General features: G+C 54.4%; 1 protein-coding gene across 1 annotated transcript; it reads left to right on the top strand.

Annotated features, from left to right (window-relative positions):
* Window positions 1–8,509: 8,509 nt before the first annotated feature.
* Window positions 8,510–13,853, top strand: Tlx1 (T cell leukemia homeobox 1). Its single transcript, XM_052714271.1, has 3 exons — window positions 8,510–9,089; window positions 11,198–11,399; window positions 13,631–13,853. Exons 1-3 carry the CDS (start codon window positions 8,510–8,512, stop codon window positions 13,851–13,853), a joined length of 1,005 nt encoding a protein of 334 aa, XP_052570231.1.
* The last annotated feature ends 278 nt before the right edge of the window (window positions 13,854–14,131 follow it).

The raw sequence follows: 14,131 nt of genomic DNA, 5'->3' as shown, positions 1-14,131 counted from the left end.
CATAGTTCTTTCTCCCTGGAAGTAAATGTACTCCAGGGCTGAACAGGGAAGTGTGAGGAGGATTTTAACTGCTTGCATACCATACCATGTGTTCTGCAGAGTTGAGAGGGGTGAGCCACTGCAGGTGGGAAAGGTCACAGCAGGTGGAGAGCAGGGGCATGAAGAGTCTGCTTCCAGAACAGTTTTGGCCACTGGGATGATCTCCAAAGCTCACTGAAGTCCAGGATGGGTGGCGGAGGGGGCGCTGAGTGGTAGATATCTCCTATCCTGCTAGAATGCCCCTCCTAACTTCTTAGGACACTCTCAAAGAACATACTCCCCAGTCTCCTGCTTCTACAGTAAGTTTCACCCATTCCACTGAATATACTTCTCTGTGCTGCTCTTGAGTGAAGGTCACCAGCCAGGGGAGTTTCTCTTGTTAGTATGAAGAGCACTTGTGGGTGCGTGTTAGTTGAGGACACACTGGGACCATAGTTGGCACACAGGCATTTGAAGTTCAGGAGCAGGGCAGACACAGGGACATTACTTCCCAACCTCAAAGAGTGGCTAGTGCGAAAATAGCCTTGGTACAGAAGATGCTCTGGTAAGGAACCAACTGAGCAACTCAAAATGGGGAGGAGGGGGCGGAGGAACAATGCGGTGCTTGTTGTCAGTTGCTTGCTGGTGTGGACTGGAAGAAGCGCTTGTCATAGTGGGCTGACTTGAGAAGTAGTTGACTCAGGGCAGTGCCCAGCTTCTTGGTGTTGAGCTCCTGTGGAGCCCCCTTATCTCCTACAGAGCCCGAAGTGCCTTACAATCTACAGTTCCTGGGGTCTTGGGTTCTGACCTTTGCCCTCTTCTACCTCGGCAGGGTCCTCTCCCAGCTCCCTGGGAGACCTCTCAAAGGAACACACAGAACTTGCAAAGCTAGCAGCCCGCGGAGCACTGATGCCAGCCCTCCACACGCTCACACAAACGACACTCGTTAAGGTACTCCCTTAGTCCAATGACTGTCAGTCGCCTGCTTCTCCCGTCTCCTGCGGCCCTAGATCCTAGATGGGGACCCCCGGAACCGGTACAGAAGCCCCAGACAAGGGTGTGCGAAGGAGGCCTGCCCTCCCACCCCCCGCCGCGTCAGCTCCCTCACCACAGTCCCATTAATCACAGAGTCACAGTCCAGTTGGGGATCCCTGGCGCCTAGTGCTGCACACAGCCTGCGGGACAATGGGATTATTTCCGGGGGGAGAGGCCGCCTCGGGCCGGGGCTCAGGCGGCTGGGCCTCCTTCCTTCAATCGGTCCCTCGGTACCCTACGAGCGCCTGCGGCGGCCGGGACGGGTGGCAGAGCTGACGCGGGTGTCGCGCGGGTGGCAAGGCTAGGCCGACCTAATTCAATTAGCTGTGCGGCCAGCGCTTCCTTGTAACTCTGGGCCCGCGGGGCTCCGGGCTCCCCGCAGCTGCTCTTTGTACTCAGAGCCCATGCATATGGATTCGGTCCCTCCCCCTGGGCTCCCCCACACCATTTCTGGCACCTGCGGCTCACCCCGCTTCGGTCCTCCTCCTGTCTCTCCCGGGCGACCTTGGCCTTCCCCGAAAGTTGGGAGAGTCATAATTGTATATGCGTTCAACGTGAACTTTTTTTGAGTGAGATCGCAGAGGAAAGGTGGGGTGTCTGTCTGTTTGTTTGTTTGTTTTGTTTTGTTTTTATGAATCTTAGCTGGAAGGTCTTTGTGGAACTGCGAGTACCTGTGCGTCTGCAGGAGTGCTGGAGTTCCGCTGCGGTGTGCATCTATCGAGCACCCGAATGCAGTGACCCACACAGGGGTGTGTGTGTGTGGAGAGGGCGTGGTTTAGTTTTGTTCTGGTCTGAACTGAAAGGGTGCAGTGGAGTGCACCTGCAGGCACCCGCGTAGGGACCCAAAGGAAAACGTCTGAGTAGTGTGATTCACTTCGGTAATCCCAGCACTTGGGATGCTGAGGCCAGAGAACTACTGTGAGTTTGAGGCTAGCTTGGCTAGTGAGACTCTGTCTCAAAAGCAGAAACCAAAATCTTGGTGAACATCTGGATGTGCACACTGGAAGGACTATCTGCACACTTGTGTGGGGGTGTAAGCGGGTCTGTGTGTGTCTGCACGTAGGAGGGTGCCAACTTGAATCTTGACCGCTTCGGTCGTTTGAATCCAATCTGGGTTTTGCCATTTGTGTATAAACTGTGGGTGCCTGCTCAGTCACACACTGTGGAGCACATTACCCCACCAGCTAACCACCGATAGCATCAGTCCCTTACCTGTCTACTCTTTAGTACTTTTCTGCTGGAGAAGGAGCTTAGAGAACTCATTTCAAACCCAAACCCCAGCTCAGCTCTTAAATTGGAGGCTGCTTCCTGGATGTGCCAGACTCTAGCCACTTTATCCTGCAGTGGGGCCCTGGCCGGCTTTCTCAGTTTTCCTGCTCCAAGCACAGGCACCCAGCCAGCCCCTCAGTCAGCCGTGGCTCCCAACCTGCAAACTACGTCTGGAGTGGCCTGGGGACCCCTAGACCTGCCCACACGGTCAGATCTTCAGGGGCAACCTCCAGACTCCTCACTCCACCTCTCGGGTACCTCCCTGGACTCTCCTGAGGAAGTCGGGTTTCCCAGGTCTGCAAGTATCCATCCACTCTCCCCTCAACCCCTCAACTGTGACTCACAAGTGCTATCGATGCTCTCGGATGGACTGAAGAAATAAAGAATCCGTGTTACTCTGTGTAGAAGAGGTCAGGGTCATGGATAAGCATGAAATCTTGTCCAATCCTTGCTGAGAAGTTTCACACTTGAGGAATGTAGGCAAAGGAAGCTTGCTAGCCCCTGTGTCACAGGGAATAGATTGGCTCCTACAGGATGATGCTGGCCCTCGGAAGGTGTGCCAGCACCTGGCTGGTGCTCCCTAAGGACTCTTCCCCTTCTTCCACGTCTTAACCTGGGATCCGACCCCAAATGCTGTCCCCTGGGTAAATACCACCCTGCAGACTCACATGGCTAATAGAGTGGATGCTTGGGATGGGAGAAGTTGATCTTGGATCCAAGGCTGAACTTCCCTTCTGGGCTCAGTGGTGGCAAGCTGAACTCTCACAGGGGAGGCTAGCCTATGGAAGGCAGAGCCAAAGAAGTCTGTCCTCAGACCATACACAACCTCATCCTTTCTGGAGTTCTGGCATCCTGGGAGGAGACTTAGCATCAAAGATATCCTAGTCCGAAGTGTTTTTACATAGATTCTCTTGGGAAGAAGTTTGTCAGGGAAAGGCACGAGGCTTTAGTTTGAGGCCAAGAGTGAATGGCATCCTAAGGAAGGACCCTATTCCAAAGAGACCTACCTGCCCAGCTTTGATGGGCCTGGTGGGAAGAGAAAATTGCCCTAATTTCAGGTGACAACTGAGTTGTAACCTAGTGACCAAGGAGGTACCTGTCTACCCACCATCCCTTTGTCCTCTGCTCACTCAAGGTCCCTCGTCTGCTGGGAAAATATATGTGTGAGTCCTTATACTGGACAGGCTGCTAGTCTCTTAGGATTGAGTGGGATTGTGATGAGGTGGGGGCTTACGGGGGGGGGGCTGGCCTGAAATCCCCCCAAGCCCGGAGGAAGAACCATGGCATTGTGGCTGCAGCAGTCTGTCCTGCTCACTCACCTTTTCCTTCCAGTCTAGGAACTAGAGGCTGCCACCCCCCCAAACCCCCCTCAAGTTAGAGTGCCCTTCTCTGTCTTTGAGTCCCCAAATCCCTGACAGCTCCTGTCTGCTGGAGGGGACATTTCCTGGCCCCTTTTCTGAGGTAGATGAGCCAGGTAAAGGGGATACCTCTAGGATGCAGACCCCAAAGGCCCCACCATGTTACACATCCCTTTACAGGCCTCTCAGCACTTCTCTTTCTCTGGTTTTCCCTCTCTCTCTCTTCACCCTCGGCCCAGATGTGGCCATGTCTGACAACCACACTAGAAAATAAGACGGCTCTCCCACAGACACCAAACTTGACATCATTGCTCCATGCATTCGTTCACACGCGTGTGCCCATCACACAGGACAGTTATGGAGACAGACGCACATCAGTTCTATCCTAGGGAACTCACAGCACTTACACGCTCACTGCCACACATCTCCTTAGGTGGCAGTACAGCTGCAGAAATAGCCCAGACGCCCGCCCGCCTTCTCTCCCAACCATCTTGCCAAGGCTTCACTCGTGGTGCCATCTCAATATGACCCAGCGCCTGATCCATCACAGATAATAAATATTCATGGGAGAAAACATTTTAAATTACCCCTTAAAGACATGCCCAGGACATCTGCACACGCCGCCCAGTCCGCACTGTTATACTTTCCCACTCAACTTTCCCACACAGTCCCTCAAACACAAAGTAATTAAGTTACCACACATATCCCTGAGCCAAAGGACAACCCCTGGCCCAGGGGTCTCTCCCACAGGAAGCTGTGTGGGATCCAAAGAGGACTCCCTCTGGGGTCTCCCCTTCCTTCCCTCCTCCCCCAGCCTCAGTTCCAGCTGCTCCCCTTTTAATTGGAGGTACTTCTTTATTCTGCAGGCAAGAGGGAGCTGGTGCTGAGGGGGCATGATTGCCAGGTGACCTCAGGAGGCCTAGAGAGAAGGGTCGGAGCTTACCTAGACAATATGCAAGGCAAGAGTCAGTATTGGCATTGAGGAAGTACCTCGTGATAAGTGGGGTCTGAAAGCAGCATTGGAGTCCAGGCTGCCTTTTCCCAGCATTCAGTGCCTAGGTTTGCTCAGGGTGGAAAACAAAAATTGCATCACGGAATTAGGAGGGCTGGTGGAAAAATTACTACTGTAGTCGAGGGCACCCGGGACAGCTCAGGTGATCTGTAAGTCCTGCGTCCTCTCCTTCCCTCCTCTTCCCTGGCAGGGCTACTCTAGACGATGAGAGAAACTGCATCAGAAGCACAGATGCTGTACCAGATGAACAATGTGCTCAGGTAACATTGCCTCTAGGAGAGGCAGCAAATCTAGATCTCCTGGTCTCTTCTTCCTAGATAGGGACTGAGATGGACGTGAAGCATCAGTCTTTCCCAGCTACCCCAGGACAAACACCAGCACAGTGGACTCACAGAACTCCAACCTTCCAGGACTGGATTGGGATTAAAAAAGTGACAAAAAAAAAAAAAAAAAAAAAAAAAGGTTTGAGGGCAGGGGAAAGCCAAGGCACCCGGGGATACTGGGTTTTGTGAGCCACACAATATTAGTGGGCTGTCGTGACCTCTGCCAACCTTTGCCTGGGCCAACAAGGGTGAAGTGTCCTCTCAGATACACTGAACAGCTTGTGCTTGATCTGAAGAGTGGAGGAGGTGTCAGGAGTTGGGAGAGGCAGGACAGGAAGGCAATAAAGCCAGAAAGGTAGAGCTCTGGAGGGAGAGGGAGGGCGGGAGTATGGGGAAGATTCTAGTGACAAAAAGATGTTGCTCTGAAGATGACAAGAAAGACATCTGTAACTGTGGCAGGCAGGACTATGGTTAGACTAACAGAACCAAGACCTCTGGGCTCCAGCCTCAAGGATCCTACAGGGCCCTCTGCCATAGTTTTCAACCTCAAATAGAAGTAGTTTTAGGTGTTGAGTTCCCAGAGCAATCCTCTTCTGTCTGTGGAACTTTGAACAAATTTGTCTTTTATTTAAAATGGCATATAGGGGGCTGGAGAGTCGGCTTGGTGATTGAGAGCACTTGGTGTTCTTGCAGAGGATCAGGATTCAGTTCCCAGAACCCACAGGGTAGCTCACAAACAGCTATAACTCCATTTCCAGGGACTCAGACACCCTCTTCTGGCCTCTGCAGGTACCAGACATGCACTTGGTACACAGACACACATGCAGGCAAAACACTCATACACATACAATACATTAAACACATCTAAAAATTTAAATGATATGTAATTCACATTCCATACCTTTCAAACTTGAAACATGCACAGTTCAGTGACTTTTAGAATACTCATGAAGTTTTGCAGCCATTACTAATTTCAGGAAGTTTTAATCATCCCCCAAAGAAAGTCTGTACTCCCCCCCCCCCCCCCCCGCTTCTCCTAGCCCTGGCAGTCACCACAAATCTGCTTTCTGTCCTGGGGAGTTTTCTATCTTGGCTACTTTACATAAATAATCTATACAATATGTGTGCCTCTGTGCCTAGCATATTTCCTAGGTTCACCTTTGTTGTGGTATGAGCAAGCACGCACTTCCCTCTTATGGTGGGATCATGTTCCATTTCACGGATATACCACATTTTGTTTATTTGTTCATCAGTTGACGGACAGATGGAATGGTCTGTGCTTTCTAGTACTGCTACAGACACTCACTCAGCTTGATTAGGTATAATAAGTATTGGGTCACCCCCACCAACTTCTTAGGGTTGTTATGGGTTTTAATGAGTGTGCTATCTGCTACACGTAGCTTCTCAGAAAGCAATTATGCCGCTTTCTGTTCTAGATCTTTCAAGATAAAAGGAAGGAAGAACACACTCAGGTTCAGACAACTTCCTAAGTAAGTTATGGAACTGTGTGGGTCAAGGCACACACAGTCTGAACTGGTTGAGTGAGGAGCAAAGACCGGGCAGCAGGGTGAAGCTCTGCTGTCCTGGTTTTGTTTAGAGTCCGCTAACAGCTGCCAGCTTTGTCTTAAATGAGCGTTTGCCCTCCCGGCTGGAGGATCAGGTAGAGCATTTATCCTCGAGAGATGGCGTTTCTAGAGTTTCTATAGTTATCCATAATACTGACTTCTGGCTTATCCTTCTTAGTTTATTGTCTGACCTGTGTGTAGAATGTAAGTTCTCTGAAGTCAGAACACTTTGCTGTCTCCCCACAGTGCCTAGAAAGTGCCAGGCACATTTTAAGTACACAAATATTTGTTGGGTAATTCTCCACTTACTTATTATTCATTCAAGATGAGCATATTTTATTTGCCAGGGCTGTATGGGAGGGGGCCCGGAATAGATATAAGGCATTTCCTGCCTCTGAGGATGTCTGGCTCTTCAAGTGAAGGTGACAGACAGACGTGGCCAGAACAAATAGATTACAATGGGACTTGGTGAGCAGAAGTGCGCCTTTCACATGTTAGCATTTTGCCTGTTAGAGACCCCCCCCCCAAGGTTGAGTGTGATATAGACCTGAAGTAGGTCAGAAAGCACACCCTATGCTTTCCTACCCCAGAACTTGGCTCCTAGGAGGGAACAGACCTTTCCCTACTGGAAAGGAGAAAGAGAGGAAACAGAGAAGGGAGTTTCCTTCTCAGCCAGGCAGCTGAAGCAAAACTTTGTAAAGGCCTACATTTGTCCTGGATGCACTTCCCTGATCTCTGTCCCACCAGCTTCAGCCTCCACAGCCTTAAGACCTAAGACCTCCCTCCAAGGATTCTAAAAGCAAAGGAATAACTCTGCCTCCTCACAGCAGTTCCAAGTCTGGCTTGGAAAAGCCAACCCTGGGCTAGTCGAGAGGTGGAATACAAACCCAGTGACATTCTTTCAGACCTCATAGGAATTGCTTTTTGGCACATCTATTTATTCAAAACGAAAGGGGTACCTTGAGGAATGGGCGCCCTGACACAAGCCCCAAACCTGTCCTTTGACTTGTGCCTGCTTTTCAGGATGACTCCTCTTTCCTTAAATTCTTCAGAGAGGCTGAGTTAGAGTGGCTGCTAATTTTTATAACAATATATAGCCAGTTGTTCATAGTACCTGTTTTAAAGGACAAGCCTGAACTCACCGTCCTGCCTCGGGGCCTGGGCTCCATACCTGGGGAGTAGACAGTCTTCTACTTTCTAACAAGCTGGACTTGAAGTTGCCGTAAATCGCCTGGTTGAGTGACAGGTGTTTCCCAGCTCAGCCCTTGGGGAGATTCTCCAGTTGGGCAGGACACCTGTCCCCAGGGGCCTGGTGGGCTGGACTCCTTTGGTCCTGTTCAAAGTGAGGGGGGTGGTTCCTGCCAGGCCTGGGAAAGGGCTCTCATTTCCCTCTCCTTAGGTCCGTCTGTCTGTCCGTCTCTGGGAATGTCTGCTTGCTGTTCTTTTCTTTCTCATTTTAAACGTCTCGCTGTGGTTCTCCTCTTTTCTCTTCGCTGGAACTACTCAGAGCCTTGATCTCGTTCCTCTGTCTCTGGCTCCGGCATCTGTCTGGGCTCCTGGCCTCCTTCTCCCCCTCCCTTCCCCTCCCCCGCGCTGTCATTCACCTCGCTCCTCTCCACGCACAGCCAATGGAGAGACCCGGCCGAAACAGCTAGGCTCGCTCGCTCAGGGCTTTTTCGCCCGGTGATTGATGTCCCAGAGTCAACGGCGAGCGAGCAGCCAGAGAAGGGAAGGAGAAGCCGGAGAGGGGAAGAATACAGCTTCCCCTCTCTCCCTCCCCTCCCCCCTACTTTGGCCCTTCTGCGCACTTCGCCTTCAAGTCTCAGCGCAGCCTGGAGCCGCGGTTGCCTCGGCGCCCCTGCTAGCTGCCGGGGTAGTCCAGCGCAGCGAGCGTCCGCGCCCGGGCCCCCGCGTGGGGCCGGGGCCAGCATGGAGCACCTGGGTCCCCACCATCTCCACCCGGGCCACGCGGAGCCCATCAGCTTCGGCATCGATCAGATCCTCAACAGCCCGGACCAGGGTGGCTGCATGGGGCCCGCTTCGCGCCTCCAGGACGGAGAATACGGCCTTGGCTGTTTGGTTGGAGGCGCCTACACTTATGGTGGCGGGGGTTCCGCCGCTGGGGCGGGGGCCGGGGCCACAGGAGCTTACGGCGCCGGTGGCCCGGGTGGTCCAGGCGGCCCGGCGGGCGGCGGCGGCGGTGCCTGCAGCATGGGCCCACTGGCCGGCTCCTACAACGTGAACATGGCCTTGGCGGGCGGCCCTGGTCCGGGCGGCGGCGGCGGCGGCAGTGGGGGCGCTGGCGGCGCGGGGGCGCTGAGCGCTGCCGGGGTGATCCGGGTGCCCGCGCACAGGCCGCTGGCCGGAGCGGTGGCCCACCCCCAGCCCCTGGCCACTGGCTTGCCTACTGTGCCCTCTGTGCCTGCGGTGCCGGGTGTCAACAACCTCACTGGCCTCACCTTCCCCTGGATGGAGAGTAACCGCAGATACACAAAGGACAGGTTCACAGGTGAGTCCGGCCCGCGCGCGCCCCGCCTGGCCGTGGCTCGGGCTCTGTGCTACCCCTACCCCGCTTGGTGGCTCCTTGAAGCTCTTTCTGAGCGCCAGGCCGCCTAGCGCCTCTGCGCGCCGTCCCCAAGTTCAACTGCCTGCAGGATTCTATGTGCTAAGAATCGCTAAGCTCGAAGAGTTCTTGCAGCCGGAGCTCTTCTGTCGCTACTCTAGGACCCTGTTCGTAAAAGCAAAGCTTGGTCCCCTCTCGGGATCCCGGGGCCCAGTCAGGTAGAGGGTAGAGGGCTGTAGATTCAGGACCACCTTCTGTCAACAGCTGAGGCTTGCAGGTCGGAGAAAGCACTCCCTGTGAGCAAAATGTTTTTCTGTCCTGGCTGCCGTTTACTGACGGAGGCCAAGAGCCCCAGAATAAGGCACAAGAAAAGGTTCTCTTACCTCCCGTCCCCTGCTCCACGCACACGTCCTTGGGTGCTCTGAGCTCTGGTACGGGCCACTGAAGATCTGCAAAGGCCTCAAGCCTGGGTGAAGGAGCAGAGCCAGCCAGCTTTCTTCCGGGACTGCGGGCTTCTTCAGGGTCAGTGGCAGAACAGGGCTGGGCCACTCTTCGATTTCATCCTCGGTATCCCTCCCAGGGGTCTGCTCTCCTGTTTCTGGGATGAATAATGCACCCGCCTGGCTAGTGAGTTGGCTAAAGGACAACTCCCCGGACCAGTACGCACTCGGTGGCCGCCAGCTGCTGGCCTCTCTGGGCTCCCTCCCCTCTGCCCTTGCTCCCTCTGCCGTGGCTTCCGTTCAGTGGGCCCCAGCTCTGGCTGCCCTCTCCGCGGCGCTCACTTCCCGCTCCCGCCGGTTGCCTTTAGCTGAACCTGGATACTGAGACCGTGAGCCCTCCCAGGCAGGTTCAGATTCCAAATCCATACTTGCAGCGGTTAGGAATTGGTCCCTAGTTAGCTGCTGGGCCTTAGAGGGGGGAGGTAAGTGGTTCAGGCCGCTGCTTGTGGCTGGAACTCCCCAGGCAAACTCCATGCCTTAGCTGTGAAGTTTGTGTGTGTGTGTGTGTGTGTGTGTGTGTGTGTGTGTGTGTGTGTGTGTGTGTGTGTTCATATGGAAAGAACAGCCTATTGTTAGACCTGTCCAGGCCACCCAAAGTTACCCTAGGTCCCCAACTTCTGTTACAGACTGCACAAGCAGAGAGAATGTCCCTGGAGTCCCTGAACAGACTTGGGGGCCACAGCAGAAATGGGAAAGTCTTTGTGCTCACTGTGGGGCATTCAAGGAGAGTCTTCGGTCAAGCCACTCCAGTGAGACAACCCAAGTCCTCTCATGAGAGAGGAGACAAGGCCCAGAGCCTGTCTGTCTCACTCTGCTGCTCAGTCCAGGCAGTCTTGGAGGTCTTTGCTGGCGTCCACACTATGAGCCCACTGTCGTGTGTGTGTGTGTGTGTGTGTGTGTGTGTGTGTGTGTGTGTGTCCCACAGTGAGCCTACTATACAAAAGGTATCTGGCACCGGCCTACTCTGGGGAGTCACAGTCAACTCTAGTGTCAGACCTGAAGGAGGCTCTGAGGGAGTGTATGGCTGCAGTCCCGTGTTGTCCTGTGCCCTGTGGCTCCTCGAGGCGTGCATCCTTGTCTGTGGTAGTACGGATCTGGAAGTTTGTAGCTATATCTGCTGTGTGAGTATGGGGCTGTGGCCAAGACTCAGAAAAGGACCTAGAGGCTGGGCCTCTTACTTTTTGATTGGCCCTTTTTAAGTTTAGTGGCTGAGGAAGCTGGGTGCTTAGCTGCCCCTAGGTGGGGGAGAGGGGAGCCAAAGGGGAAGTGGATGGGATCTCCGAAGCCCCAGGCTAGGGAGGTTTCCGAAGTGGCCGCTCCGGGAGACGTAAGCCTGGCTGGCAGAAGGGAGCCCTTTGCCGCCGCCGTCCCGGGCTTGCAGTGGAGGGTTGCCGGGAGGATTGCTGCCTTGCCTTGATGGGGTCTAACCACTGCGCTCTGACTCGCGGGGTGTCGGGCCTGGGACGCCTCCTGACGCTCTGCCGCTTGCCTCTGCCGTCTGTCTGTCTCCCGCTCCAGTGGCCCTCTCACCCTTCACTGTAACACGCCGTATAGGTCACCCCTATCAGAACCGGACGCCCCCTAAGAAGAAGAAGCCGCGCACATCCTTCACGCGCCTGCAGATCTGTGAGCTGGAAAAGCGCTTCCACCGCCAGAAGTACTTGGCTTCGGCGGAGCGCGCCGCTCTGGCCAAGGCGCTCAAAATGACCGATGCGCAGGTCAAAACCTGGTTCCAGAACCGGCGGACGAAATGGAGGTGAGCTCGCGGGGCAGACCGGTCGCGGCGGAGCAGCTTTTCTCGGCTTGCTGGTTTCCGATGGGTTTAGACGAGCGGGGCTTTTACAGTCACCCGGGACTGTAAACAATGGAGGGCAGTAGACTGATGGGGCTGGGGAATCCGGGATGTGTTTTCAGAGAAGCTTCGGGGCTTTCTAGACAGCACGCTCTGTCCGGTGTAGACGCGGCTGGTCTTTGCCTCTGAGGCAAATAGGCCTATAGACCGGTCTATGCACGCGAATTTCTGTGCCCAGTGAGTCCTTCAGGGGCTTTTTGATTCCCCAGCCTGCCTTTGCTGGGTGGACCCTCCCCTGACCCTGTGACTTGGAGACAGAATGACCCGCGCCAGGTTTCTGCGCTCCAGCCGGACTCTCCGCGGAGGAGTGTCTGGGGCCCCGGACCGCCGGCTGCCGCTACTTACTGCTTCCTCCCCAGGCACTTGAGCCCTGCGCAGTCGCCCCCATCCTAGAAGGGGAAAATCAATCTGCGCCGGCTGTGGCGGGGATTCTCGGGTCCCACTGAAAGGGCGGGATCAATTAGGAGCAGATGGGTGTGCGTGAGAAAGAAAGAGACATTTTCCCTTCTGACATACGACAACAGCACTTACCACGCTCTTGTTTTTTATTTTTCCCCATGCGTATACTTCGACCTTCCTTCTTCTGCTCACCTTTCCCACTAGTCTTCATGACTATAAAGCACCACACACCCTGAGCAGCTTTATTCTCCGCTCATACCCAGCCTTTCTCCAGATGCACTTTCTTGCAGGCCTGTGCCTTTCCACACACCTTGTCCACATTCTGGTTTCGCCCGGGCTGCTGGGAGTCTCTCAGCTCAGACCCTGGGGAAGTGTGTGGCAGGAGTCGCCGCAAAGTCGGCGGCGCCGCTCCGGGCGGGCCTGGGGCGGGAGGAAGGAATTGGAGTTTCCTCTTTTTCTGAATGAAGGCGAGGAATCTGCCCGGGATTCCGCCTTCGAGGCCACAAAGGAAGCTTTGGCCCTGCAAGTCGGCTGCCCCCCACCAACATTCCTGTGGCTGGGGAAGGAGAGGGGAACGTGGCTTCAGCCCTTAGGAAAGCTAGTAAAAAGAGGAGCCGGACTAGCTGAGGAGGGTGGCTGGTGCTCTCCAAGCTTAAGGTGGTGGAAGCCCGGAGCAGGGAGTTGGTGTGCTGAAAGCCATCCACAGGCAAAGAGAGAAACTTAAACACAAAGGAAAGGAACAAAGATACCCCATTTTGAAATAAATAATTAAAAAAATTTAAGGTAGGGAGGGGGTGGATAAGAAATGCAAGCAGTAAGAAATCTGTGTGAAAAGGAAGATATCAGATTATTAAAAAAAACAAAAACATGGTTCGAACAAATTCCCCTAATTCAGAGAAAACGAAGGGGAGGAGAGGAAACACGGGAACAAGACAGCATGAAGGGAAATATCTGAGCAATTTAAAATTCAGGGAAGATGAGAGACAGAAAGACAAGGAAAAGTCAGGAAGCCGCTGTGTGAGCAGGCAGGCGTCTGCCTCGCCTCGGGAAGAGCCGAAGGCTTCAAGCGGCTTCATCGATCGCCTACAAATTGCTTCTGGAGGCCCCGGGGACTCCCATTAGGTCTGTCCACCTTAGAGACAGACGTTTGATCTCAGTTGACAGGGTGGAGGGGCGGCATTAAATGGAATAAGTGAGTCATTGCCTCCCAAGACCGCCCGGGAGGAAGCCAGTGGGTCCAGCGGGAGCCGGGGGCACAGGATTTGGCACAGGAAATCTGAGGCCTGGCCCAGGCTGGAGGAGAGAAGGAAAAGACAGGTCTTTCTGCTGGTCTTCCCCTGTGCCTTCTACACGAGGTGGGGCCTGTCGGGCTTGGGATAGCACCTGGTCTTGGAATACACCAGCCTATCCAAGGTGTGCCAGAGAGAGTGTAGGCGCCGTGCTTTAATGGGGGAGGCCTAGCAGATCCGGCCCATTGGGCTTTTTTACTGTCTCTCCAAGATATTTCTGCTCCATCCATTTTGGGGGTTTCCAAGTTGTTTTTGCTTTTGTTGTTGTTGTTGTTGTTGTTGTTTTTGTCATAGTCAGGACCCACAAGAGTGGAGAGTGCATTAAAGGGGCCCATACAGGAGCTGAGGGGTGCATAAGGGGCTATCTCCTGGGAGCGTATCCCTGGCCTGCGCAGGCGCGGGAAGAGGGTTTGAGTCTTGGCTGGTAACAGCTTGTTCCCAATGCAGGCGGCAGACAGCAGAGGAGCGTGAGGCCGAGAGGCAGCAGGCGAACCGCATCCTCTTGCAGCTGCAGCAGGAGGCTTTCCAGAAGAGCCTGGCGCAGCCCTTGCCCGCAGACCCACTGTGCGTCCACAACTCGTCGCTCTTTGCCCTGCAGAACCTGCAGCCGTGGTCTGACGACTCCACCAAAATCACCAGCGTCACGTCGGTGGCTTCGGCCTGCGAGTGAGCCTGCACCTCCACCCAGTGGACCCAAGCCCAGTTGAGAGCTATCAGGAGAACCAGAACTCTCTCTACCCTTTCTGACCGCACGCAGAAGGGGAACGGGGCTTCTCTGGCCAGGTTCCCAAGCGCCGCCGCGTCCACACACCTGTGGACACTGTTCTGTCTTCGGTGGAAGAGGGCTGGGGAGAGAGGCAGAGACCTCTTTCCAGAAACCTGTGTGATCCTGCCCCACTTTGGAACTGTTCAGAATCCTCTCCGTTTTCGTCTATTTCATTTTATTCT

The sequence above is a fragment of the Peromyscus californicus genome, unplaced genomic scaffold (genome assembly GCF_007827085.1).
Source record: "Peromyscus californicus insignis strain IS unplaced genomic scaffold, ASM782708v3 Scaffold_4__1_contigs__length_199733344, whole genome shotgun sequence".
Taxonomy (NCBI): Eukaryota; Metazoa; Chordata; class Mammalia; order Rodentia; family Cricetidae; genus Peromyscus; species Peromyscus californicus.
The sequence above is the reverse complement of the archived record's forward strand: the minus strand, read 5'-3'. Positions and strand labels throughout refer to the sequence as shown.